Source organism: Haplochromis burtoni, unplaced genomic scaffold, assembly GCF_018398535.1.
Source record: "Haplochromis burtoni strain Fernald_Lab_line unplaced genomic scaffold, NCSU_Asbu1 Contig_116, whole genome shotgun sequence".
NCBI classification, from domain to species: Eukaryota; Metazoa; Chordata; class Actinopteri; order Cichliformes; family Cichlidae; genus Haplochromis; species Haplochromis burtoni.
The window spans coordinates 1,100,066-1,124,947 of record NW_024582477.1 but is presented as its reverse complement, the minus strand read 5'-3'; the positions used below and the strand labels follow the sequence as shown (position 1 = coordinate 1,124,947).

Below are 24,882 nucleotides of genomic sequence, written 5' to 3'. Positions count from 1 at the left end.
ATGCAAAATCCTCTCGTCAGCAGTGGTGGGTGTTTAGTAAATGTATGCACTGCACAAGCTCTAATTCTCTGTGTTTCTTGCAGTAATGCCAAAGCATAAGACTTGTTTTTAATGCACTTTCTAAATTCAAAACTGATGTAGGCCTATTGAAAATTCATCTGAAGTGTGAAGTGTCCCAAATCAACTTATAACAGTTCATGTTCTAATCTGCGACTCACATTTGTATTAACCGAGTATGGTTTGGTTAAATGTTGACTGAACAAGCAAATGTTTTTCCTCAGAAGGCCTCATCCAAATTCGTACACAGCTTGTGCTTTCATAAAGTTAGAAGAAACAATGCTGTCTATTATAACATAACAACAGCAATTATGTAACTTGGTGCTGTTTGTAAAAATAATCACACATTTGGATGTTTACAAAGCTTCCTTTTCTCTAGCACTTCATCACATGAATTAAGTCCTGTGCTTTTGGTGGGGTCTGTTGACTGAATGCAACCCAGGCAGATAGTTTTTCTTTTTTTTTTACTCTGATCTTCTTTAATGGGGCTTAAAAAATGAATGCTCAGGAATTAATTGAGGAGAGAGACGACTAACTAAAGAGATCATTGCAATTTTAATGTAGTTCCTCATGGTGGATGTGTGAGATGGTGCTCAGAGCTGTTTGATTAAACTGCCCCCTTATACATTTCTCCAGTCAGACTTAAAAGCTGCATGTGTATTTATAGTAATACAAGCGATGGACAAAACAGTTTAAGGGTTTCTTCAAATTCTGCCATCAGACTGAACTTTGAGTGAAATCCAACTTTACTTGTTTTTGTTTGTTTGTTTGTTTGTTTGTTTCTCTAAACTTAAACCAGGTAAACTCCTCAAGGCCACTTTCTGGTCCTCGAACCACATTTTGGAAACCCTTATTTGAACGCGCATCACACAGTCAGAGTGGTCCTTGACCCTCTCTACCCCACCCAAATCCCACTGATGAACCAGCGAAGTTACAGTTGCTGTGTGTTGGTATTTATGCCAGACTGCAGCTCGCTGAAACCCCCTCCGCGCAGCAGATTATCGGACCAAACCATTGCTGCGCTTCAGGTTTTAACACCTGTCACATGAGGCTTTACATTCGCAAATCGCCGGCTATCGCTGCAGCTAAGCGAGTTCAGTTTGCCACACTGCAGACGGACATCGGACTCTGCCGTCCTGCAAATGCTGCCACAGTGCAGCTCTCAGTGAGATGAGCTTCCCAAATTGCACCGACACCCCCATTGTGCGACTGGCAGCATCACCCACTGCCTGCAATGCAATGGCGTTATAGCGGCTCTAGTTATGTCCAAACGTTTCTAGTGGCGATTCCGCTCCGGGCTGGCTTTTTACGGGCTCGGAATAGAAATGTTATTTTCGATAGCTTTTGCAAGCAGACCATCCGCATTTCTCGCAAGTTTCCCCTCTGGATTACAGTTTATGTGTGCGGCGCGTCCAGCGAAGCCGGAGCCATGAATGTAAGTCTGACTCTTTTGTTTTTGTAACAGTGAAGCAACCTCGATGTTATCTGAGGTTAACTTGTGTTTATTTTGCAATTATTGAGAAAGGTTAGAGGTTGATGTCGCGGAAATTTGCAGTTGGAAGAATGTAAATAAATACGCGTGAAACGGTGTCAGAAGGGGGGGAACCTGAGCTGTCATGTACTGTGCGGTGTGGCTGATGTGCGCCTGTTTGTCTGATCCCACTGACACCGATCCCAATGTTCACAAGCCTCAATTTATATTTCACCTCTCACGTTATCGTCCTCATTATCTTCCTGCGTAAAATCCTCAGAGGGTGCAAAGCACAAGATGATCCCCAAGTTCAGATTAATTATTGTTGTTGTTAATATTTTTAACGCAAGCATTTCACATAGGTGTTAACACTGAGCTGCAAGAGTCCAGCATAGTGAATATTAAATACTGAACCAGGACGTTTAGTTTTCAGGCACCGCTGCTGTTGCTGATGCATCTATAGCATCCAGGCTGCGGGTTACAGCACAACTTAGGTTAATGGATTCTGTGTCCCAGATGGACCTTATTTTTTTATTTAATAATGTATTTTTATCCCAGCTTTACTGTGTCATGTTTCATTTCACTCTCTGTGGCGTGCATTTCCAAAAAGGATTAAACATTAACGGATGTAGGTGTATATTTAACTACTACCAGCCGACTACCCTGCTCTAACCCTGTATTATTGCAAATGTGGGCCTTTCATTAAATGTTTCGTTTTTTTTCTATTGGATGGTATCAACACACATGGTTGAGTGCATCCAGCAACATTTTTTTTCAGCTTGGGAGCTGACATTTAGAAGCCACAACCATAATGTCAGTTATGGTTTAGAGAGTTGAAGGATGTCTTAGTGTACAAGGGTCGCAGCTTCATATGGAAAACAGAGGGTGGGGGAGATAACGGAAAGAGAGCAAGAAAAGAAGAAGGAAACAACCATGTTTCCTAGAGCATAGCACCATTTTAAACAAAAAGAAGCACAAATCAAAGGATTTATTATCTGAGAGGGTTAGCAGCGCAGCTCTTCCGTGATGCTAAACACAGCATCTTTGGAGGCCCTTTAGAGTCCGATTGGCTTTTATCACTGCAGTAGTTCTCTTGTACTGAGAGCTTTTACTGCACGCATAAGTATCTGTAATTCGTTTTGCCCTCATGTGTCTGAAGAGTGTTGCTGATGGTAAAAATGACTTTTTTCATGCTTTTTAACCATCATTCTGATCATGAAGCTCCACTGATAAAAGGAGGCACTTTGACTCCATATGGTATTGTGAGCCTGTTTAAACAGTTATCTGTCTTCACTCGACAAAACCATTTTTCTACCTTTGTAACATCTCCTTTCATCTTTACAGGTATGAATGGGCCTAAAAGAACTATAACAACAGCTGGATCAGACCAAGTGGCACTACTAGTAGAACAAGATACCTCACTTCGGTGCTCTAATGCAGCCAAGGCAATGCTGACATCTCCTCTGAATCCAAAGGCATCATCATGCTGAAAACGGAGGCCTCGGGGGAGAGGACCAGCCTCCGGAGTGCCTCCCCCCACCGTAACGCCTACCGGGCTGAGTTTCAGGCACTCAAGAAGGCCTTTGACCAGCCTCGGCTCGATGGAGACTCAAAGCCCAAAGACCTCGAGCGGGTGAAACAACCGAGGGGACGCCAGTATGGCACACACGTCAGTCGCATTAAGGACATGTTCATGCAAATGGGGTCAGAGAATGCAGCTGCTAAGACTAGGGGTCGTGATGAATCCTCACCACAAAAGCTGGTGAAGCCCACAAACTTCGTCAATAAGGCTGATGGATCAGTGATAAAACTTCAGCATTCCTCATCAGCAGAAAGGATTGGAGGTGCCGGGGCAAAGTTTTCCGAAACCAGAAAGCTATTTGAACAACAGTCACGCGACCAGTCCCAATCACCAGTCTTTCCCTACGGCCGTGATAAAAGGGGTTCCCATGAGCACCTCGATGACTGGCGAGGGGCGAGGTCCAACAGAGGCAGTACAGACTCCTTGGATTCTCTGTGCTCCAGAACGGAGGCATCCTCACCAACTGTCAGCCAACTCAGTGCTGTTTTTGAAAACGCTGACCACCACAACCAGGGGGTTTCATACAGAGGAGTCAGCAGACGAGCCCTCTACTCACCTGACGGATTCCAGCGCCATGGCGGAGATGTCAGTGAGGATGATTCTCTTCGACAATCTCCAGTTCGTGGAACCTACCGGAACAGGATAGGGGGCAAGTTACCCACATCCTCGTCTTCGGAGGACCTCCTGAGCCCGAGTCCTGGAGTAGAGATTTCAGAGCGCAAACAAGATGCCTCTCAAAAGGAAGAAACCCAAGACAAAGCTGGAGAGGCTACAGCGGGAGAAGGACAGCGTTTTTCTGGTGCTTCCACCAATGGAAACCAGATTAATGGTTCTTGTGAAGAAGAGGAGAAACCGCAGGACACAACAAAACAAACTGAGGATCTAGGAACCTCCAAATCCTCAAAACCTACACATGGTGCTGTAATTACAAACAAAGCTTTAGAGGATACCACTCCCGAGTTGCTGCCGACCACCAGGGAAAGCCAAGAGGACAGAGATGCTTCAAAGGAAGAAAAATCTTCCAAGGACCAGCTGGACGAGCCTGATGAGGAATACACTGGGAATGAGCGGGTGATTTTTAACGCAGATGGGGACGCCTGTTACCAGGGTTGGGGGGAAAGTTGCACAGATCCCGAGGATGACCTCTACGGTGACGATGACGAGGACATCGTCTACGACCCGGGGTCCGATCTGACAGAGATTCCTGGTCTGGCGGAAGAAAACAAAGAGGACATCCCTCCGAAGAGGAAGATTCGCTTCAGCAGTGCTCCTATTACAGTAAGCCGAATGCTGCACAAAAGTGTTGTGAAAGCCGAAATTGTGTAAACACATTTGAACGCAATCCGGCATAAAAGCATTTGTCCAGTGCTTATCAAAAGTAGGTTAAAACAACAGAGAGCTAATAGTTTAGAGTATTCAGAGCTTTCTTTTTATGGCCTTGTATTTATAGTTACCACTGAACTACTCTTTGTGGTTAGCTTTGTTGTTTGAACACATGAGGTTCATGAGGTTATGCAAACATGACAAATGACATGACCCTAGTTGACTTTTTTCATTTGGCATTTTCTTCCTTTACTGTATACTGAGTTAGGTAAAATATCACATTATTGGATGCTATAGGTGTTGAAGGTTGTGGCCATTTTGTGATGCTAGGGTCAAAGCATTTGATGTTCATGAGCACAACATCTATGCATGTGTTAGTCATGCTGGTTCTGCACCCACACAATTTTCACACAAGATACTGTGTTTGTTTTTTGTTTTTTTATCTTTGCTCGGGGAGTTGTTTGTGAAACTATGGAGTCTTCACATATCTGTGAAATGCTCTGTATATTTAGCACACAGTGGACCCGTAGTGTCTGTATTTGTGTATGTGTGGTTTTGGTTAACCTTGATGTGTTATGCAAGGTTACAGTAGACATAGCTAAAGATTACATGCATTTTTACCATTGATCCCACTCTGCTTTCACAGTGGATAGAATTATAGAAAATCTCGTTTTTGCTAATGGAAAATGTTTATTGTTTCTGTAGACAGTGACTTCTTCTCCAGTAAATACAATTATCTGTACTATGGTATTTGTTTCATCTGCAGTGGAGAATTTTGCTGTTTTCAGTATTGAGTTGGGCACAATGCAGCCAGTGTTGCTTGTGGATTGGGGAGCTGGATTTGGGAGATTATGGAAAATATTTTTCCTTCTTTATCCTCAAGTATTTAGAATCAATTAGCAATGTGGCTTTTGTTACCAGTTTGATCTTCTTAATTCAATTTGTCATACAAATATATATATATTCATATTTTAAGCTTTCTTAAACTCACAGTCATGATTGAGAGATTTAAGTTCTTGTATGTAAATCTAACTCAAGCTAATGCAAACAATCCACAGGTTTATAACCACGTTATAATGAACCAGAACAATTAGTCCAGTTATTCTGTGGAGAAAAACGTGATGTTAGCTCACTAATTACCGTGTGCTGTCTCTGAAAAGTTGGTCCTTTTGCTCTTTTCTCTTCTTTCCTCTCAGGTTTCATCACACATGCAAGCATTTCCATGATGGAAATTAATTTAAATTAAAATAATATGATAATAGGTTTATATTTAATTATTATATATATATATATATGTGTGTGTGAGAAGAAAAAAATGGCATTGCTTTTTTCAACTTGCACTTTCACTAACCAGTAAGTAACGAGTAAATAGAGTAAATACATTAAACAGCTTGTTCTCGTATTCAGGTTGAAGAGGCGGAGATTATGCACTGTTGTTGGCTTTAACTTCAAGGCTTCTGTTTCCCGTGAAAAGGACTGACGCTCATTCATCATATGGAATATTCAAGAGAGAAGCTGCCCCCGACCCCACAAAGACGCACACACACAATTAAACATCCGCCCCTCCCACTATTCCATCGCACGCCCCACCTCCTCTCAGTACACGAGAAACAAACAGCATTCTGTCTTTTGTTCATCTCTCTGTAAACTGAAAGAGACAAAGCTGTTTTCTCAGCCCCCAGCCCCACACGAGTCCAGCTTGACCCCTGTGGGAGAAGAGGGTCTTAAAGCCGTCTAATAATCTAATACATAATGTTCCCTCTATTTGTGTAATACTGCTTAGACCTGCCCATCAAGTCATTTCAATGGACCTGCTTATAAAATCTTTAATTTAAAAAAAAAAAATCTTCGTAGTAGCTACAGAGAATAGATGACACGCAATCAATTTTCAGTCTTTGTGAATATGCAGAGTGAGTTAAGAGCAGCTGCAAAAAAGTATATTGTATCAATCTCTGTGAAGCCGGGAAAGCAGGGTCTGTTTTCCAGTTCCGCTTAAGTCCGGAAAAAGGATTTGTGAATTGCCATGAAATTTACACCAGATATTCATGTCTGGCTTCGGATAATGACTTTAGTGATATCCCCGAAAAAGTCTAAGTGTGTTCAGTTGGTGTATTAACAAGTATTCTCAGACGAGTGGTATTCATCCTCAGATTTCTTTTGTATTTTTCATAATGAATAACTTATCATGCTACAATTTTGAGTGCTACAACAGAAAACAAAGGAAACATCATGCCGTTAGCATGAAGTTTGCTGTGTCTACAGTAAGTACCGCCTCACGGAGTTGCCTCCATGGCTGCAAAGTCTAGCTGTTACATCCTCACTGCCCCAGTGAGAAATGGCTGCTTTGAGCTATCCAAGGCGAACACAGAAGAAAATCAGGTCTTATGTTCATTGAAGTGTAGGTGGTTTTATCCTTGACGTTCGAACCTGTGGTTGGGTTGTCCAGTCTGCAGACAGACTTCTGTATTAAAGTAGATCCAGTTTTCTAATGCACTAATCCACTGCTGTGTGTTCTTTGCAGCTGGTGTCATGTTGAGGATATAATGGAGACATAGGAATGTAACTAAGGTTCTTTTAATTTTTGATGACTGCCTGGGGGTGACTGATCTCAACCAGTGTTCACTTCACCTTCTTAGTCCTCTCAGGCTTGAAATGTTCAAGCCTTGACTACATGTAGACCCTAAAAGCTCAAACATCTGTTACATGTTGATTTTTCCTTTTCATGAGTGCATTTTCTTTCCCTGTTTTGTTGAACTGCACCCCAGGAGTTTAACAGAAGTCTTCGACCTCTGTGTGCTGTCTGCTTTGTCAGTTTCCTCTTGTTTACCACTCGTCTGAACGAAGGGCGTTTATATCACCTTTTGATGACATTTTTTTCTGCCTTTAGAGGGATTGCATTTTCATTACTTGCAACACTGCAATATCCTAATATAACTAAACAGATGTGGTGAGTAGAGCACTAGTTAAATGGCCACTGAAGCGTCTGTGTAATCACCCACTCCATTCTGCATGCTGTCTGTTACTGGATCTACATTTTGTCCGTTGCTTCTGTACCTTGAGTGGAATGATAGCACAACTCTGACTCAGAGCTTTAATCTTTACGATGGATGTGTGTCGCTCCTTTTATGTGTTGCAAAAGTGTTTGTAGATGCATTTTTCTGGGTGCCTTTTACCCTAGTTTGAAAGATGTATAGTCTACAGCATAAAAAGGATGGTTATGTTCAGTATAAACATCTGTGTGTTTCTTGATGAGCACTATAAATATGGAGCTTTTATTTTATGTTTTCAAAAGGATAAGGTATATACATGAAATAATTGGCGTTCTCTGGCTCATTTGCCTCCAACTGATATGTTCGTACTTGCAGATTAGATCCTTCTGCAAACATTTGGTTGCAAAAACCACCTACACACGTTTTCTCTGCGTACTATTGCCGTGTGCGTTTTGCAGGCAAAACCAATTCACACACTCATCTTGTACTTTACTGAAGCATGAAAGAACATAAAGACAAAGTTGCTGATGCTGAAAAACTGAGAAAATACACAACTTACGCTGTCTCGGTGCCATTCGTCAGGCATGCAAGGAATTAAGAGAGGGTTATTTCTCCTGAGAATTTTGGAGCTCATTTATCTGCCCTTAATACAGTACATGACAGTGGAGGCTCCAGACTTTTTTGTCACGATGTAATTTCTGCCCTAGTCCTCCCTCGTGTATTTGACAGTTTGTCCAACAATGTTGTTATTCAGACAGATCAACAGAAAACATGCGTAACCCCAAAAACATCCTTATCTAGAGCATCAACTAATGCAGTCTTGTAAGACCATTTCAAATTAGATGGCCTGTTGCCAGGAGCTTTGCTTTCTGACCATGTTTTCTGATAGAAAGGATTACTCTACTTTAGTGCAATCTGTCTTTCTGAGTGATGATATACTGTATGTGTAACAGCATTGCTTGAATTTTGGATCCAGCACTGACATGGATTTAGGAATTTGTAAATACAATTTAAGTCTGCAGCAGCACTGCTACAGCTTAATCTTCCTCAGTATAGTGTTGTGCTTTAGTGGATGTCTTTTTAACCAAAATTCAATTTTTAGGATACTGTGGAATTTAGTGGTACCCCTCATTTCTTTATATTTTTCTAGGAAAATGGGAAATATGTGCAGCGACTTTGAAAGACATACATGGAAAGACAGTAGCTTGAACAAAGCTTGAAAGTCAGTATTTGGTCTGACTACTTTTATTCTTCACCATAGCCTGAACTCAGAAAGCTTCTTTCAGTAGTCTTCAAGAATTGACATTCAAAGCTCTTCTGTGGATGCTGGCTGATTTTCTTACATTCTCTGTCATGATGATCCCACACTGCTGCAATAATGTTGCAGTCTGGGCTCCAGGGATGCTAATTTGTGACTGATAGTGTTCCACTGTGCAGGTATGCTTTTACTGCGCTGGCAGTGTGTTTCAGTGAAGCTTCAGTGAACAGTAGATGGATCAGCTGAAGAGCCAGAAGCTTCTCTCAGGTCCAGCGTCAGGTCTTTACTGGATTTTCCCCTCGTTCTTAAGGACCTGACTTTCAGAAACCGTCATCTGCTTTTTTAGGCCTGACACTTCTTCTTCTGCATGCCACATCTCCAGTTTCCCCAGTTTTTTAAGGACACGTTGCACATCATGCTGAGATATACAAAGTTTACACCTAACAGCTCTTTGTAATCATTTTGCAAAAATACCATTTTGCACCTGTCAAACTGTTTTATCTTTGACATTTTTCATAGAATCAACTAAAGAAATTTGAACAAATTATTTTGTGACAGGATGCTAATAAAGTGCCTAAAGATACCAATTGAATTTGATTCTTTGCTAAGCTGTCTGTTATGTGTAGACACAGAACTGGTTCATCCTTTAGGTTGCAGACCTTTTTGAAAGCTTGAGTGATTCATAGATCCAAATTAAGTGATTTAACCCAGCGCTCCCCAACCGTTTTTGCGCCACGGACCGGTTTATGCCCAACAATATTTTCACGGACCGGCCTTTAAGGTGTCGCGGATAAATACAACAAAATAAAACTAGTACCGGTACCGAAAAAAAGAAGATTTATTCATAACACAAGTGAAAAGACCCAGGAAAACCAAGTTAACGATAAAAACGATAACAAAATAACGCTGAAAACCAATAAAAACCCTGAAAACCATACATTTCACACCTGAGCCTCAACTCTCGCGGCCCGGTACCAAACGACTCACGGACCGGTCCGAGGCCCAGGGGTTGGGGACCGCTGACTTAACCAACAAAAAACATGCTCAGGTACTAGGACTGAACAGAAAATGAGTTAAAAAGCAGCCAATGTCTAAAAACAAAGTTTGAAAGACCTTCAAAAAAGCCTGGAAAATAATTGCTCAACCTCACTTAATACATGAAGAAAATAAAATAAAATTCTGGCTCCTTGGAAGCAAAATATAAAAAATGGAGGGTGTCTCAAGTGTTTTGCGCAGTATTTTAAGTTCATTTATTTCCAAAACAGGAATGAGTCAAAGTACAAAAATATAACTGATAATCCAGCTGATGACTGGTACTAAAAGGTTTTCTGGTAGGTCTCTTGTTTCTGTGCACATCTCAGCTGTAGCATGCCTCAGATTTCTTCTTATGCCCTAAACTCTGTTGCATTTCTACATAGCTGGGTAAAGCTGTAACTAAACCAGAGTTACAAAAATGTTACAAAGTATCAAAACCTATATGAAAATATGTATCAAGCAGTGTTTTATTCAAACCAAGCTGTCCAGTGAAGTACTGTTTTTCTTTAGCAGTTATGCTGTCCATAGAAAAACAATCATGACTCCCTTCCTCTCTTACCTCTGACAGGAACAACTACTCTTGACTCGGATGTTGGGCATGCGTGTATTTTGTGCGTGCCTGTAGCTTAGTCACTCCATTATTAATGCAGTTGTGTTTTTGTTTGCTTGTTTCGGTGCCACCCGATCCTCCCTGGGGGATGCATTTTTAATGATCCGGGAAAGGCGAGACGTGCCTTGCGGTTTTTGAGGCTGGTCATTTGCCACACGGCAGACTGTGTCATGAACTATCAACCAACCCCCCACCTACCCAATCTGGCCACGTGCTAATGATATTACCAGTGCACTGTCAGTTTCTATTGCTGAAAAAAAAAGCTGCAGAGAACACAGCATCTCAGTGACACAATGTTCTCAGCGTTTGCTAAGCTCGTGTTTAGGAAGGTTCTGACTGCCGCACCATCACCATGTGCTTGTTTATGAGTCAGAAACAAGATTGAGATCTGCTGATACAAACAAAATCAACCCTATAAACCATTTTTGTCCCTTTCTAAGATAATTTTAGGGTTCTGTGCTTCATTCACAGCAGTCCAGATCACACAGACTAGTTATTATGATTCGTAGAAATGCAGTCCCACTCTCTGCACAGCCATTATCGCAGCCTAATGAATTACATAGCATAGCAAGTGGGCATGTTCTGTAACAAGCAACATGTTGTGTTACTTCTAATCTCTTCCTCCCTCTCGTTGTATATGATAATATGCACTTGTTTTAAGCTAGTTCTTCTGTCTAGTTTTCCTTTAGGTTTGTCTCCTGTCCTGTATTTGGCCCTTGACTCAGGTGTTGGTGGGAGTAGCGGCCCCCTGTAGTATTGTGCAGTAGCCGATAGAAAGGAAAAGCAAGCCTGCTGTAGATACAGCAGATGAAAAATCAGCTTTTTAAAACGACAACACAAATCAAAAGTTTTGCCCTCCTGTATGAACAGTGTGTGTGTGTCTGTTTTGTATGCAGAAGCGGTGTCTAAAGTTAAAAAAAGAAACGCTGACTTATGTGATTGTGGCATTCCCTGTCAGTGTCACTTCCCCAGATGAGGGAGGATATATGTCAAGAAGATAGAGAGGCGGGCCTTGAATTGACTGTAAATCCCTGTATGTTCTCACCTCTCTTTATATAGAGTTGTATACTGAATGTTTATGTTTCCTCTTCTCTTTTCTCGCTCCCTGTTATTCCCATCCCCACCTCTTTATTGCTGTCAGTCTGAGTCTGACATTCATTTATTTCCACCATCAGCGACTGTCTTGTCCCCTCAGTATCCAGACACTTTCTTCAGCACCTGTCAGTTCTCCAGCCTGGCGTCGTGCGAATGTGTCTGTGTGGGTGGCCACAGGTAGAAGTAATGGAATGCAAATACGCTGAGGTGTCGCAGCAGAGAAGACTATGAGTTTTTGTGTGTGTGTGTGTGTGTGTGTGTGTGAGAAAGAGAGAAAGAAAGAGAGAGAGAGCCAGGCTGTAGTTTATCCACCGCAGAGTTTGTTGGGTTCATGCCACACCAGTTGGAACATTTCTCCTGGGTTTTCCAGCCTCGTCTTGCCCTGGGCAGCATCCACTGTCTGGAAGACGCAGGGCGGGTGGCAGCATTGGCACCAATTCACCAAAGGCCCAGTTTAATACCATCAGAGGCTTTTCGCCGTGACTGGGCGCCATGCCGTGCCATCTTAGGCAAGGACTCAAACAGCCCTGGAGCAAATTACCCCTAGCATCACCCACTCCTCAGCTTTTTTTTTTCCATCTTCTTTTCTTTATTTCTCTATTATTGCCTGTTCACTGTTCAATAGCCTCAGTGTCTGCTGCTGCTCTAAACCATGAATCATATGAGTCATTCGGTTTCTCTCTCTTTCTCGGTGGATATAGTCTTTCTTTTTTATTTACTGTGGCTCCAGACTCAGCATCTTAAAGATTCCAGTCTCAGTATTATCCCTTGGCTGATCTGCGGTCATCATAGGAGCTATTAGGCCAACCCAACAGCTATCCTTACAGACCAGCTGAGGTGGCTGACAGGTATCATTTAGCAGCAAAAACCAATGTCTTGGATGTTGATTGAGTATATACGAACTCCCGCCCTTTTCATTAGTGGATGACTCCCTGCCATGTGTGTATGCTTGCATCTACACATCTGTGTGTGTGCAATGGCCTTTTAATCTAAAGCCTACATGAATACTATTCATATTGTTAGGAATCTGTATTCATGTACTTGCATTTGAATCTGCATAAGCGTTCAAATACAAGGACAGATTGAGGCTCTTCTACTAAGTAAGAGGCCTCAGCTTTATCGCTTTACATTTTCCAAGCATCTGCAGTGTCCCGGCGTCTGCAGCAGCATCCACAGATGACTGTAAAACCGTATTTCAGAGTCAAAGTATATTCCCTTATCCTGATGCGAGGACAGGAGAAAAGATAACAAGAGTGCCTGCCCAAGCAGAACCACTGCAGAGTCTGCACATAACCGCCAGTTGTTCTGTTGCTGGAGGTTTGTTAACCGGCAAAATACAGAAACGCGCATGTGTTTGATTTCACAGGGCGTTGATCAGTGCGTTGTGCAGATGAAGGTTAAGTCTAAGAAAAGAGGGGATAAGAGACGCCATTTGATACAGTTAAGAATGATAGATTGTACTTTGCGGTTTGTAGTCCAGATCTTAGAGAAGGGATTATATCTGCCTGTATTTTATGTTGATGAATGAGTTTGTGGGAGGATAAGCACTGACACTGGGAGAATTGTGAAAGGTGATATGTTTTCTGGCTCTGTGGACTATCTTCATACAGACTATTCGCATCACCATCAGCAAACAGCATGACACAGAGTCAAGGAGATTTATAGCTGTTCCAGAATGTAAACTTCTGTCGTGGTTTTTTTGTTTTTGACCCGAGCACGGTGTTAAGCTTGACAGAAACTGCAGGCAGCATAGATGAATATATTTACATGAAAATGGCCGTGTTGTGTTAAAACCTTCAAAAGCTGGCTCCATTTCCAAGGGAGAACCACATGGGGAAACGGTCCCTTATACTTCAGTCTCCCTTTTTTAGTGACTCTCCTTGTGTGAAGCTACTATAACTAAAGTAAAAATGTAGGGGTTTGTCATTACAGTATGATGAGGTCAAAGTCGCAGCCAGTTTGTTAGACTAATGGTAAATGGACTGCTTCTTACACAGCGCGTTCTGCTCAATGTCTCATCCGCTCAGTCACACAGACTTTCATGCAATGCTTTTATCTATACCTAAGCACCTCTGCCTGACAACTGGGCAACCCAGGGTTCAGTATCTTACCCAAGGATCCTTGGACATATGGAGAGGAGGAGCTGAGATCGATTCAGCCACAGCAGTCCCGAACGACTAATATGGGTAAACATATTGATATCCGTCAAACTATGGCCCCAACAGTTTTTCCCACAGCTGTCAGGCTAGTAGTTGCCAGGTGCATGTCTGGTCTTACTCTCTTGCCACTTTACACCTCCCTAAAGTAATAAAAGCAGCAGGCAGCAGTTCTGCCACCCTGCCAAGGTTAAGCACACTCTCACACGACGGTGTACCAAATCATTCTTTGTGCGCCTTTGAGCCTCTTATCGCTCTACTGGTATTTCAGATCCAAAAGTATTTTTTCCCCAGAACAAAATCCAATTATTGTAGGAGAACAAGAAGATATTATACATCCTATCTGAGAAGAGAAGTAGCTGTGAGAGAGAATCTTGACCTTTATATTTCAGATAGCCCTTCTACATATTTTATCAGTTCTTAAAGAATTTCTGAGCCTGGAAGCCAGGTGGTGTTTGGACAGGATGGAGATGCATACCGGGGTTTCTGTTTAGAGCCAGATAACCATCGGGTGTCTTTGTTTTGTAGGCAAATGCTTTCTGTTAAATGTTTCAGTCTGTTTCTGGTTCACTCTCTTCCTGCCTACCTATTCTTATTTCCCCTGTGCGTGCTGTTTCATTTATCTCATCACTCCTTCCCTCAGTCACCATTATTCTCTATTCCAGCCGCTTCCTATTCAGTTCATCTGCCTCCCAGATGCCTAGAAGTCCCTCGCTTGCCCTTATCTTTCTCCATCACTGAGCCTCCGCCCACTCTTCTACGCTTACCTTCCCTCACAGATCCACCCTCATCAGTCCTCATCTTCCCTCATGACCTCATCTTTTCTCTTTCTCTCTGTCAAGTGACTGGCCACATGCTAATGTGTTTGTAGATAGCACACAGTGACTGAGAGAGGCCATTAGATAATGTACTGGCTGCCAATGGCGGCATCGCGTTCAGGACATCCTGGACAGAGCAAGTGCTGGTGTTAGCATTTGTCAGCAGTGTGCATACGTGGGTGTGTTTAACGGGTCTCTGAGTGTGATGGCGTCTGCTACTGATTGCTGAGTGTTTGCGTGTGTCTGATTTGATATGTTGTAATTCTCTGCACAGTCTATACAGTGCATATACTCATGTGTGCGTGTGCTTCTGGGTGCAAGCAAGTGTTAATAATGCAGGGCTGTTGATAACACTGAATGATTGATTACAGGGAGGTCATGCAGATCTCATGCAAGATCTCACAGAGCAAATCCTGGCAGCATCATGCCATCTCATTGTGCCCTGTCTGTGCATGCAGCACACTATCTCTTTAACAGAGTGAGTAACACATCTATATGATGCCTTATTGATGCGGTTTTGTGAATAGCTCCAATGATTTAAGTCTAATTAATGGATCCTGTTACATTAATTTTTAATGTCATTTTGTTCTTGAATTTCACCAAAGATCAAGATTCAAAAACCTCCAGTTTATCTTCTGTCCAAAACAACCAATTTAGCTCATCTTCCTCTCTTTAAGCTGTCTTTCTTCTGATTGGCTGCCCCTCACAAACAGAAGCTTTGTTAGCTGGTGGGCAGAGATATCCACTCTCTTTGATGTGAAACTGATCACAGACTGACCTCAGTATTTGAAACTTTGGCCACAATTAATATAAAGAGTGACAGAAAACAGCTAATGGGTTCACTTCAAGATAAATCTGAGATTCTATTAATAGCGCCTGGAGTCGGGGTTTGCAGGTGCCTGTTTTGCCGGAGTAAAGCTTATGCCTTCATGCAAGCTTCCCTCTGCACTTACATGCATGTTAATCTACGCGCTTGAACACTTTGCATATTCTTACACCTCTTTCTTCGACACCAGCAGACAGCATTCGGCAGAACACCACACTAAAGTCGTGACAAGAGCGTGCACAGCTCTCTCTCCTCTCCTTTCCTTCCTCCTCGGTGCAGGGAGCCGTGAGAGCGCTTGGTTGGGATGAGATTTGAAGTGACAGCTGACTGTTGCAAGGGAGGAGAGGCTCCTCTGAGGACCACACAGCTCAGAGAAAGAGAGAGGCATCCCCGTCCTCAAAGCAATTATGTTTCCTTGCATTACAGTTTATTTGTGGTTGCAGTTGTTTCTTTCATATAAAGACCTTGTTTATCCAAGTGCTGTTAGCTAAAAGTAGTGCTGTGTTCCCAATAATTGGGAACACAAAGCTCTTATTTACTCTCTCGCCTAAAGAGCAACCACTGTTGTCAAGAAGAGTAGTATAAATGTATGTAACATTCCCAGGTGTGGCATTGTTAGTGTCGTATGTGCAAAGGCAAAACCTGTTCCTGTGTGAGCCTATTAGTGCAGTATGATGTGCCCTTTATAAAGCCTGAATACATTTTTTTTAAATGCAACTAGCTTATATAATTCTGTGTGTTGTTTTTTTTCAGGTGTTTAACACCTACTCCAATGAAGACTATGACCGACGTAATGAGGAGGTGGATCCCGTGGCCTCCTCTGCTGAGTATGAGCTGGAGAAGAGGGTGGAGAAACTGGAGCTCTTCCCTGTGGAGCTAGAGAAAGGTGGGGAAAAATCTAAGAAAATCCTAATGAAGATGGGATCCTGTCAGCTACTTATCATACCCAACAGACAGAACCACCCACACAGGATGTCTTTGTTTTTTGCTTTCTTCTGTACTTTCCTAATTTCTTTCCTTCACGTTTCCTTCATCCCCTTCCCATAGATCATGCCTTAAAGTTTAAATCTCTCCCTCGACCATTAGCAGTATTTTGTTATTATTATTATTGTTGTTAGATGTTACAAAGAGATAATTCACAAATTGCAATTTGACTTAGATTATCCCAAAAAGCAAGGGTTGCTTAATTCATCCTAATTCCCCAGACGTGACACTGCATGTTTTCCACTTGTCTTGTTCTGGACTAAAATTCATTTACACCCAGGATCTAAAATACACTGACTTTACGTTGTGGGACACCACAATCTACTCTCTGTTATGTAACACTAACAGCATTTGAATTATTAACACAGGACAGGGATGAATGAAGGGCATTTCTCCTCCATTTTTCACATTCTTGTAAAAATTGTTTCATGTCTTGGAGGTTGACGTCTCCTTATTCTTTCAGTTAATACTGAACATATTCACATATTCTGTCGTATTCCACAATATGGTTGACATTGTTAACAGAAGTCATTTTGGGTTTGATTGACTGGATCTTTGGACACTTATGAAAATGCAGAGAATGACACTTGAAATTTGTGGGGTTTTTGTGTTTCCAGATGAAGACGGCCTGGGGATCAGTATCATCGGGATGGGTGTTGGTGCTGATGCAGGCCTGGAGAAACTGGGCATCTTTGTTAAGACTGTCATTGAGGGTGGAGCTGCGGAGAGAGATAGCAGGTGGGTGCTGCTTTCCTGCTGGATATCACACATTTCTTTCAGTCTAAAAGTGGGTCTGGAGACAACAAATAACATGCACGTAGGATTAAACTTGCATATGTTGTGCAAAAAGTATATAAATGTAGTCCCTCCACAGGAATAAATTTCCATAGATGTTTTTTTCCCCCAGCACCACTCCACCATATTGTCTCGCTCGGTCTTACATGCGCAGTCACACTCTATATCTCTCAGATTTAACAGCAGGGGTTCGGATTATATCCACCGAGAGAGGCACAGTCTTACACAGGTCTGTACCTGTGTAGGTGTGTGTGTAGGTGTGACGGAGTCGTTATATTAAATTATATTTCTTTTTCTCTGCAGAGTTTCTCTGCAGAAAAGCGCTGATTTTTAAAGTCTCTGTTTCTATTTATGTCCCTGGATGTTTTACAGTATTGCATTATGTGTTTTTGTGCATTATGAAAAGTGTAAACAGTGCAGAGTTAGCAATGAGTCAGAGATGGAGGAGATGACAGCTCCTCAGCTGACAGACTGGCCTCTTGAGCTGTCACCTTCCACCTATTAGTTTGTTTGTGTGGTTCAGGTTCCCCATAAACAGAAACTGCTCCTCACAATGCAGTTTGAAGCTAGTGAGCTCTTCATAGAAAACAAGCCTAATGCAGCAGGGCTGTTTGCACTAGGTGTTTACTCCTGGGATTTATTCTTATGGCAGAAATTCTGAGGAACATGACAGTGAGATTAGTTAAAATGTAACCAGCAGAGCGACGGAGAAAAGCAGCGGCAGAAAGGAAGCAGCTCCTTCGAAAGTGAGAAAAGTTGATCTGTTCTAAGATGACAGTTTCACTGACTCCAAAAAGCCTAATTTCCCATGGTGAGTGGGAGAAGTGAGAGAAGTTGAAAAGATCAGAGGAACACTGTGCTGAAGCTCGAGTTCACATTTGTGTGACTGTAGAGTTGAGCCTGTTTCTTTTTTTTTCTTTAGTGGAAAAAAAGTTTTTAGTTTAGTTTCATTTTTACAACAATGCTGTAGAAGCTGTTGAGCGTGCTCCTCCGTGTGCTTGTTTAGATTTTTAGCGATGCTAGCAGCGTGGCTGTAGGCATGGCGACAATAAAAACCAACCTCTAATCTAATAGCTGCCTTGAAATGATGTATTCTGAAAAATGTATTTATGGTCACCAAAGAATGAAGTCTGCTTTGTGTTCAGAGCTAATTAACATTAACACATGTGCACTACTGTGTAATGCAAATTTGGTGATCATTACACAGCAGAGGACAGCCACTGTTGCTATTTCATGAATATTTTTAACATCTAGTTTTTGTGATGAGACGCTACATGACAAAAATGTTGTTCATGGACTGTTCAGCTTTTGAGATTTGGGGGTTATTTTTCTTTAGTAACATGTCTGCCTTCAGACTCATGTAATGAAATACAATAAATACAAAAATACACATTTAGGTTGATATTTTACCACTTTACCTGCTGGACATTGATGCAAAATTTGCATGTTAAACATGTTTAAAGTGCTTAACATGCATATCTAAACATAAAATCTCAGAACACTTAAAATATTAACAAACTGACTTAATATAAGTGAAGATATTGGTGAAGTTTAATAGTTTCATAGTGATATTTGTAGTTTAGTGGTGAAATGGACATCTGCACTTAATATAAAGACTGAATAAAAGAAAAGAAAAAGGAAAAAAGAAATATTCACAAATCAAATATCTTTTTACAGCTGGCTTTAAAACAGCCAGAGTGCTGTGCATATTTAAGTAATGCATTCACATTTACATAATGCTCTTCTGTTCTTACTGACCATTCAAACTTTCATTTTAACCATACATACAGCACTTTATGGCCAATTTAGAATCAGCAATTACCCCAACACGCATGTCCTCAGACTGCGAGAGGAAGCCAATGTACTAAGTTTTTATTATACTTCAAGTGAATGAATGCTTCCAACATTATATTGCATCATTAGTGTCTTTATTAGAGATGGAAACACAGCTGTTCTTTATTGTGAATCTGCAGTTCTGGCTGTGGCCTCATGATGGATTTCACAATAGACCATGATCACAGTATTAGAGAAATAAACTGTACACTTGAGATGTTAGTGTCATGGCGGCAAAAAGTAATCAGTAATTTTTGTATGCTCACTTATTCGTGCACACACACACACACAGAGATATACACAGGGAGAGAAGGGAGGAGTCACTATCCAGAATGTGATTTCCTTGAGTCATTACCCTCCCTGCCACAGGGCTCTGTCTTTGCTGAGTCTGACTTAATGGTCTAATGTGCAGGAGCGCATTCACTCTCAGGCAGACAGAATGACTTGGCTGTGGCTCGATGTCTCGCCTGTGTGTGTGTGTGTGTGAGATAGGGGACATGAGGGTGATAGGATGTGTAATTCGGTGTATGTACATTAACTGACAAGGTCCTTTGTTGGCAGTTTTTTGTCTTTCCTGCTGCCTTTGTTTGGAAGTTGTATACCGACTAGGCTCGACCACATACAGCCACATTTGGATGGTAGCATCTATGAAGGTCAGAGAAGCATCTGGACCGCTGACAGACAACCAGCCTGCTGTCTGTCTACCTGTCAGGCCCACGTGTCTCTATACATCCCTGTGACATCTGTGATTGATGCGTCAGCTGTCACAGACATACTAAATTCTGCTCGGCAGCTGGTGTTATGTTGTAACAGACTGGGAGAAGGAGCTGCAGTTTTATATGAAGCCATCAAACACCTCTTCATTTTGATATTATTGTTGCGGTAAATAAAAAGGAAACAGTGCAGAGGATGCATTTGTAGGTAGCTAGTGATTTTGACCATTGTTAAATAGTCTTAGCTACTGTGGCTCTCTCCAGTTTATGAAATTGTAATTGTAGATCACTTGAGAACTCTTTTATCTTTGAGTTTTATTGCTTTTAAATTGAACCTATGGGGGTAGTTCATTCATACAAATCAAGAAAAATCGAGTTAAGAGACCTTCATCTCATCTGCCCATTTTATTTGATAAAAATGTGAGAAATGTACAAGTTTAAAGTTTTCAAGCTTGTGTTCATAAGTATCGAGGAGATGGGCCTTCTTGCACTCTGTTTTGGACCAAATAAAAAACCAAATTGCTGTTGAAGAAGAGAATAATGTGTCTGTTGTGGCTTCCAGCAATTAATTATTAGCACAATTCACTGTTTTGTTGAAAATAATGAGAGCTAGTTTTTGTTTTATTTATATGTTGAAGCAGTTACTCAAAATCCAGATTCAAAATCCCTCTGCATCTTTTTTTTCAGTACAAATGTTCATGCAAATTTAAATTGAATATTCAACAAGGCTGTCTGTTTTAAGCAATTTGTTCGCAGTTCCCCTGAATCCTGTATACTCAAGTGTTATCAGGAGTTTCATTTTAGGTCAAGAACTTAGGCGACCTCCCGTCATGTCCAGAGCAGAGCACAAATACCGGATGTATTGTAGCCGAGGGCGAAAGGCGTCCATGTCCCCATTAGCCCTCATAGTTTGTTTTGAGTCTCATCTCCTCTGTCTCCTTGTTACACAGTAGTCTGGAGCTATTGCACTGGAAATTTGTGACCCCAGAAAGTTTTCCGCTGTTGTAGTTCTATAAATTATGTGAACATGAATGATACGCCAGCGTGTTCGTGACTTTGTGCATCTTTTAGCCTTTGGACCACAATCATTTTCGAATGCAGAAGCCCAGCGTGAGGTCATATGTGCATGCAGATTTCAGCTTATATGTATGCACAGTAAAAGTAAAACGCAGACATTTATTCCTGATGTCTATACTATTGATATATTTTTATTTGCTCCTGCACAGTTGGTGTTGGAGCACCTATAATTTCATTGTACATGTACAATGACAATAGAGGGCTATTGTGTTCTATTCTATTCTATTCATTTATTTTATAATTACATGTTTATTACTATCTTATCTTAAGTGCTGAAAGATTCTTCTTCTTGCATTTGCCAGAATCAAAGTGAATGACCAGATCGTGGAGGTGGATGGGACCAGTTTGGTGGGCGTCACTCAGAGCTTTGCTGCCTCAGTCCTCAGGAACACATCAGGAGTCGTCCGGTAATACACACATGCAACCATAAACTATAATGCAGTCGAATGCAAAAAAGTATTGGGAACAGGACATAGTAATGCTGGAGTGATAACTCCATTAGAATTCAAATTTTGAGAGTTGAATTGTGAAAATGAGTTGTAACAGTGCAGCAGGATTTCAGGAAAGTGTGTCAAGCCGCTGTCAGGTCCAAAATCCACGACTACTATTATACAGTCAGAGTTATTTTACAGCTCCCTAAAAGCGCTAAAACGTTCTTTATATTTAGTGATGGTCTCTCTAGCCGCAGGAAGAGTATCAATGCAGTTAGTCCAGCTATTATGTTGCAAAAGTCCTATTTAGTGAGAAATACCTTAACATTACATGACGAGCTGTTTTTGACAGGGTCTGCTAACAGCACTGGGAAGCAGAGGAAGTACTCGCACACATAGAGATGTGAAAGAGAAGGCTGCGTTTAGTTGATTCTCGCTCTTGTCTGTCCTGTTTATTGACAGGCTTTCGTTTTTATTTCTCTCTCTCTGGATTCTCGCCATTGTGTGTTATTGAGGATGTTCTCCACTCTTTTCATTCTGCCACTTTTTCACCATTTCTTCTTCAGTCATCTCGGGAGAAGTGTGCGAGTTTATTTTCAGACCTCGACCTTGCTGGTGTAGAGCCCTCCATTCTTTGTCATGGATCTATATTCATATTATGCTTGAACTCACCTGTGGAAAGACAGATAGCTGTGTGGGAACTACGGTGTCTGATGAAAAGCTGACGGCTGAACAAAGAGATATCCAAAATAATCAAAAGTGTTGGACAGATGATGTTTGCTGAAATAATATTGACAGTGGAGATTTTCCAGGATGTGGCTGTACAGATGAGGCAGCCTTGAAAACGCCGACGTATATCATCTGTCCACCTCGCAAATATAAAGAAATAGTTATGACAAGTCTAAAAACTGAAATACAATGACGTACTTGTAAGATATATAAATGTTGTAGTCCAGTATATGAACATTAAACTCTGACAGTGTTTACAGGAAATATAATGATAAATCTCACTCCTCGCTGTTATTTCTTCCAACAAATTATCACTCCTCCTGCCCTCTCTTCACTGTCACTCTTTCAGTCTTCATCCATCAAGTCTCACTCACTCCACCCCCTCCTCCTCCTCCTGCTCCTCCTCTGTAAATCCTTCTCTCACTCCGTCTGATCACCAGGGGTTTTATGGCCAACTGTCCTACATTTGCCATTTTGCTATATTTACCCCGGCTTCCAGCAGCAAATCATCCAGGTTTAGAGGTGATCCCAGGATCTTTTAAAAACGTGCTGCCAAGACCCCGTCACAGACAGGAAACTGTTCCCAAAATACATGGAACATTGGAAAATGGCTTTAGCACATAATAGATAGCATTAGATAAAAAGAATAAGGACATCTGTGTTTGATTGATTACGGTATTTATTTGTCACAACAATGATTCTTGGCGTTATGCAACCCTGATACGCAACTCTCACGCACAAATGCATCAATGCATCAGAATTATTGTCAAGAAGCACTGTTACAACAAACAAATACGAGTTGAGGAAACAAAATTTCTTATTTTTTGTTAAGTTGAAGTTAATATTTTGTATTGATTAACTGTTTTACAGAGCTTTGGAAGAAGCATTTAAATACTCTGAGTAAAAGTGGCAATGTTACAGTGTAAACATGTTCTTCAAGAAGAAGTCAAGTACACAAAATACTACTTAAATAAAAGTTAAAAAGTGTCATACTATCTATGCCTTTTATCCGTAGCTCATTAAGCGGTCTTATCTTCTGTTACTGGAGTGTATTTGAGTTATTGTTTTAGAGTACATCACTTTGATAATGCATCTTGAGCTAATGTAGTTGCTTTATTCTTTGCTGTGGGTCTAATTCTATAACGAGATATCATAATTTATCAGTACCTTTTTATTTAATATTAATATTCTTCTAAATAATTAGTAACTAAAGCTTTAAAATAATGGTCATATAAGTACAGTAACTGCCCCCAAACTTTAGTGGAGCAGAAGTAAAAAGAAGCATTTTAAAGTATTTAATCGAAGTAAATACATATCATAGTTATACTTAAGTGCAGTACTTGAGTAAGTGTATTTTTTGCATTCCACTATCAGACTTAATCATGCTCTAAATTGAACTCAGATTAACTTGCAGTAGATACATTAGATAGCATGTCTCCAACACGGCTGACCAGTCATATCTGGTATGTGTGAACCTGTGCTGACATCCTCAAACGGCTGTCAACCCAGTGCTGCTTAATGCTCAAGACGTGTGTCCTGCATTGCTTCTCCGAGCATCACTTTCTGCATCCTTGCCACGTCTCTATTAATTGGAGTAAATGGAATAAATCAGTGGTGTCTGCAGCTGAGCTGATCCTGCACAGCATCCTGTGTGGCAGTCCCAGATCTTAAGGAGAAACTACGACAGGCTCCCCATGCGTGAGCGGAAAGGCTCTTTTCAGGTCAGCTACTCTTCAGACCTCCCTGCTGTCCAAAGGCTTCCTACAGTAGAGTACTTAGCTTAACCCCTCCAACCCCCCTTCTTTTTCTACTTACTGTGTGTCCTGGCCCTCAGTTGTTCCTTCACATGTAGATCAAATACGCCTCTCTGCTGGAGCGTAAGGCTTTCTCTACATCCCCTTTAGAAATATATAAAAGAGCTCTCGGGAGATGAATTCACTTGATTAGACCCCATCTCCGATCCACTCTCGCTCTCTTTTTCTGTTTTCTTCTCTCTCTCACACACACACACGCACACACACAATAGCTCGGGCCTCGCTCACACATACACATAGTTACAGGGACCCTGCAGGGTGAGCCACAAAAATCCCCTTACTTGATTGCTCGGCTTCGTTGGTGTTACGAGGAGAATAAATTGGTGATTGCGTTATAAATTTTCTTTTGAGTTGCAGAACTATTATGTGCTTTAAGTTTTTACATTTTGAGCAGAAGCGTGATGAGAGAGATGAGCATCTTTTTGCTTTGTTATCCCCTTATTTGTAGCTCTAATTTGTACTCTCAGTGCTCCCTCTCCCTGTAATATAGACAAACACAAATCTATAAGCAATCTTTAGCTCCTGCTCTTTGTCATCATCGGCATCTTTAGCTGTATTTTAATGTGATATTTTCTGTGTTTGTTTGCATGCGTAACTGCTGGTCTTCTCTGTTTAGTTCACTGCCAGCTTAATAACAGGCTGCCTGGCCGAGCTGACTGTCGCCTCACATTATTATGCGTGTCCTGTCTCCCAGCCCTGCCCACTACGTCAGCACATATCACTGCCATTGCTATGTGGCTGTGGGCCTCTGTTTTGCTCTCTGCATTACTGTTGTGTTCATTTCTTTGCATAAATACACATCACAACAAGAAAGATGGACAAAAAATGAATTTAAAGTTGTTTTCCTCTTCTGTATGATTTTGTAAAAAGGTGCATGTCAGGCTACATTATTAGGTTAAATCATAAGTTCCAGAGAGGTTTGTAGTTACGTTGTAGGTTATGATGTAGATGAAGTATAAATCGAGTGTCAGACAAATGTCAAACCCTTTAAAATATTAAAAATGAAAAATATTCGTTTTTGTCAGATGCTACATTTACGATTAAACCCTTTATATCGAGTGTCTAAAGAAAATAAATCTGATAACTCACAGTGTGAAAGGTCGTGGTTTTGTAATTATAATATTCATACTTGTAATTACAAGATAAATTATTTAACAAATTCAAATAGTCATGTGGTAACTAAAGCCGGCCGATATCGGTCCATATTAGTTGCTTGCCGATCTGTTAATATTTAGTAAGTAAAAAAAGACGTGAGAAACACCCTTCAAACATGTTTTGATGTTTC

General features: G+C 41.2%; 1 protein-coding gene across 7 annotated transcripts in view; it reads left to right on the top strand.

Annotated features, from left to right (window-relative positions):
• The window catches only part of ppp1r9a (protein phosphatase 1, regulatory subunit 9A), a 51,045-nt gene that overhangs the window by 4,124 nt on the left and 22,039 nt on the right, over window positions 1-24,882 (top strand). For 3 of the 7 annotated variants that reach the window (XM_014335588.2, XM_014335587.2, XM_014335586.2), the window contains exons 2-5: window positions 2,873-4,388; window positions 15,975-16,107; window positions 16,823-16,943; window positions 20,926-21,030. In XM_014335588.2, coding sequence (XP_014191074.1) covers window positions 3,012-4,388; window positions 15,975-16,107; window positions 16,823-16,943; window positions 20,926-21,030 — 1,736 coding nt within the window. In that variant the 5' untranslated portion in view covers window positions 2,873-3,011. Of the gene's footprint in view, window positions 1-788; window positions 1,493-2,872; window positions 4,389-15,974; window positions 16,108-16,822; window positions 16,944-20,925; window positions 21,031-24,882 lie in introns of those variants that run through there. The other 4 variants (XM_005928575.3, XM_005928574.3, XM_014335589.2 and 1 more) reach the window with 4 other exon arrangements.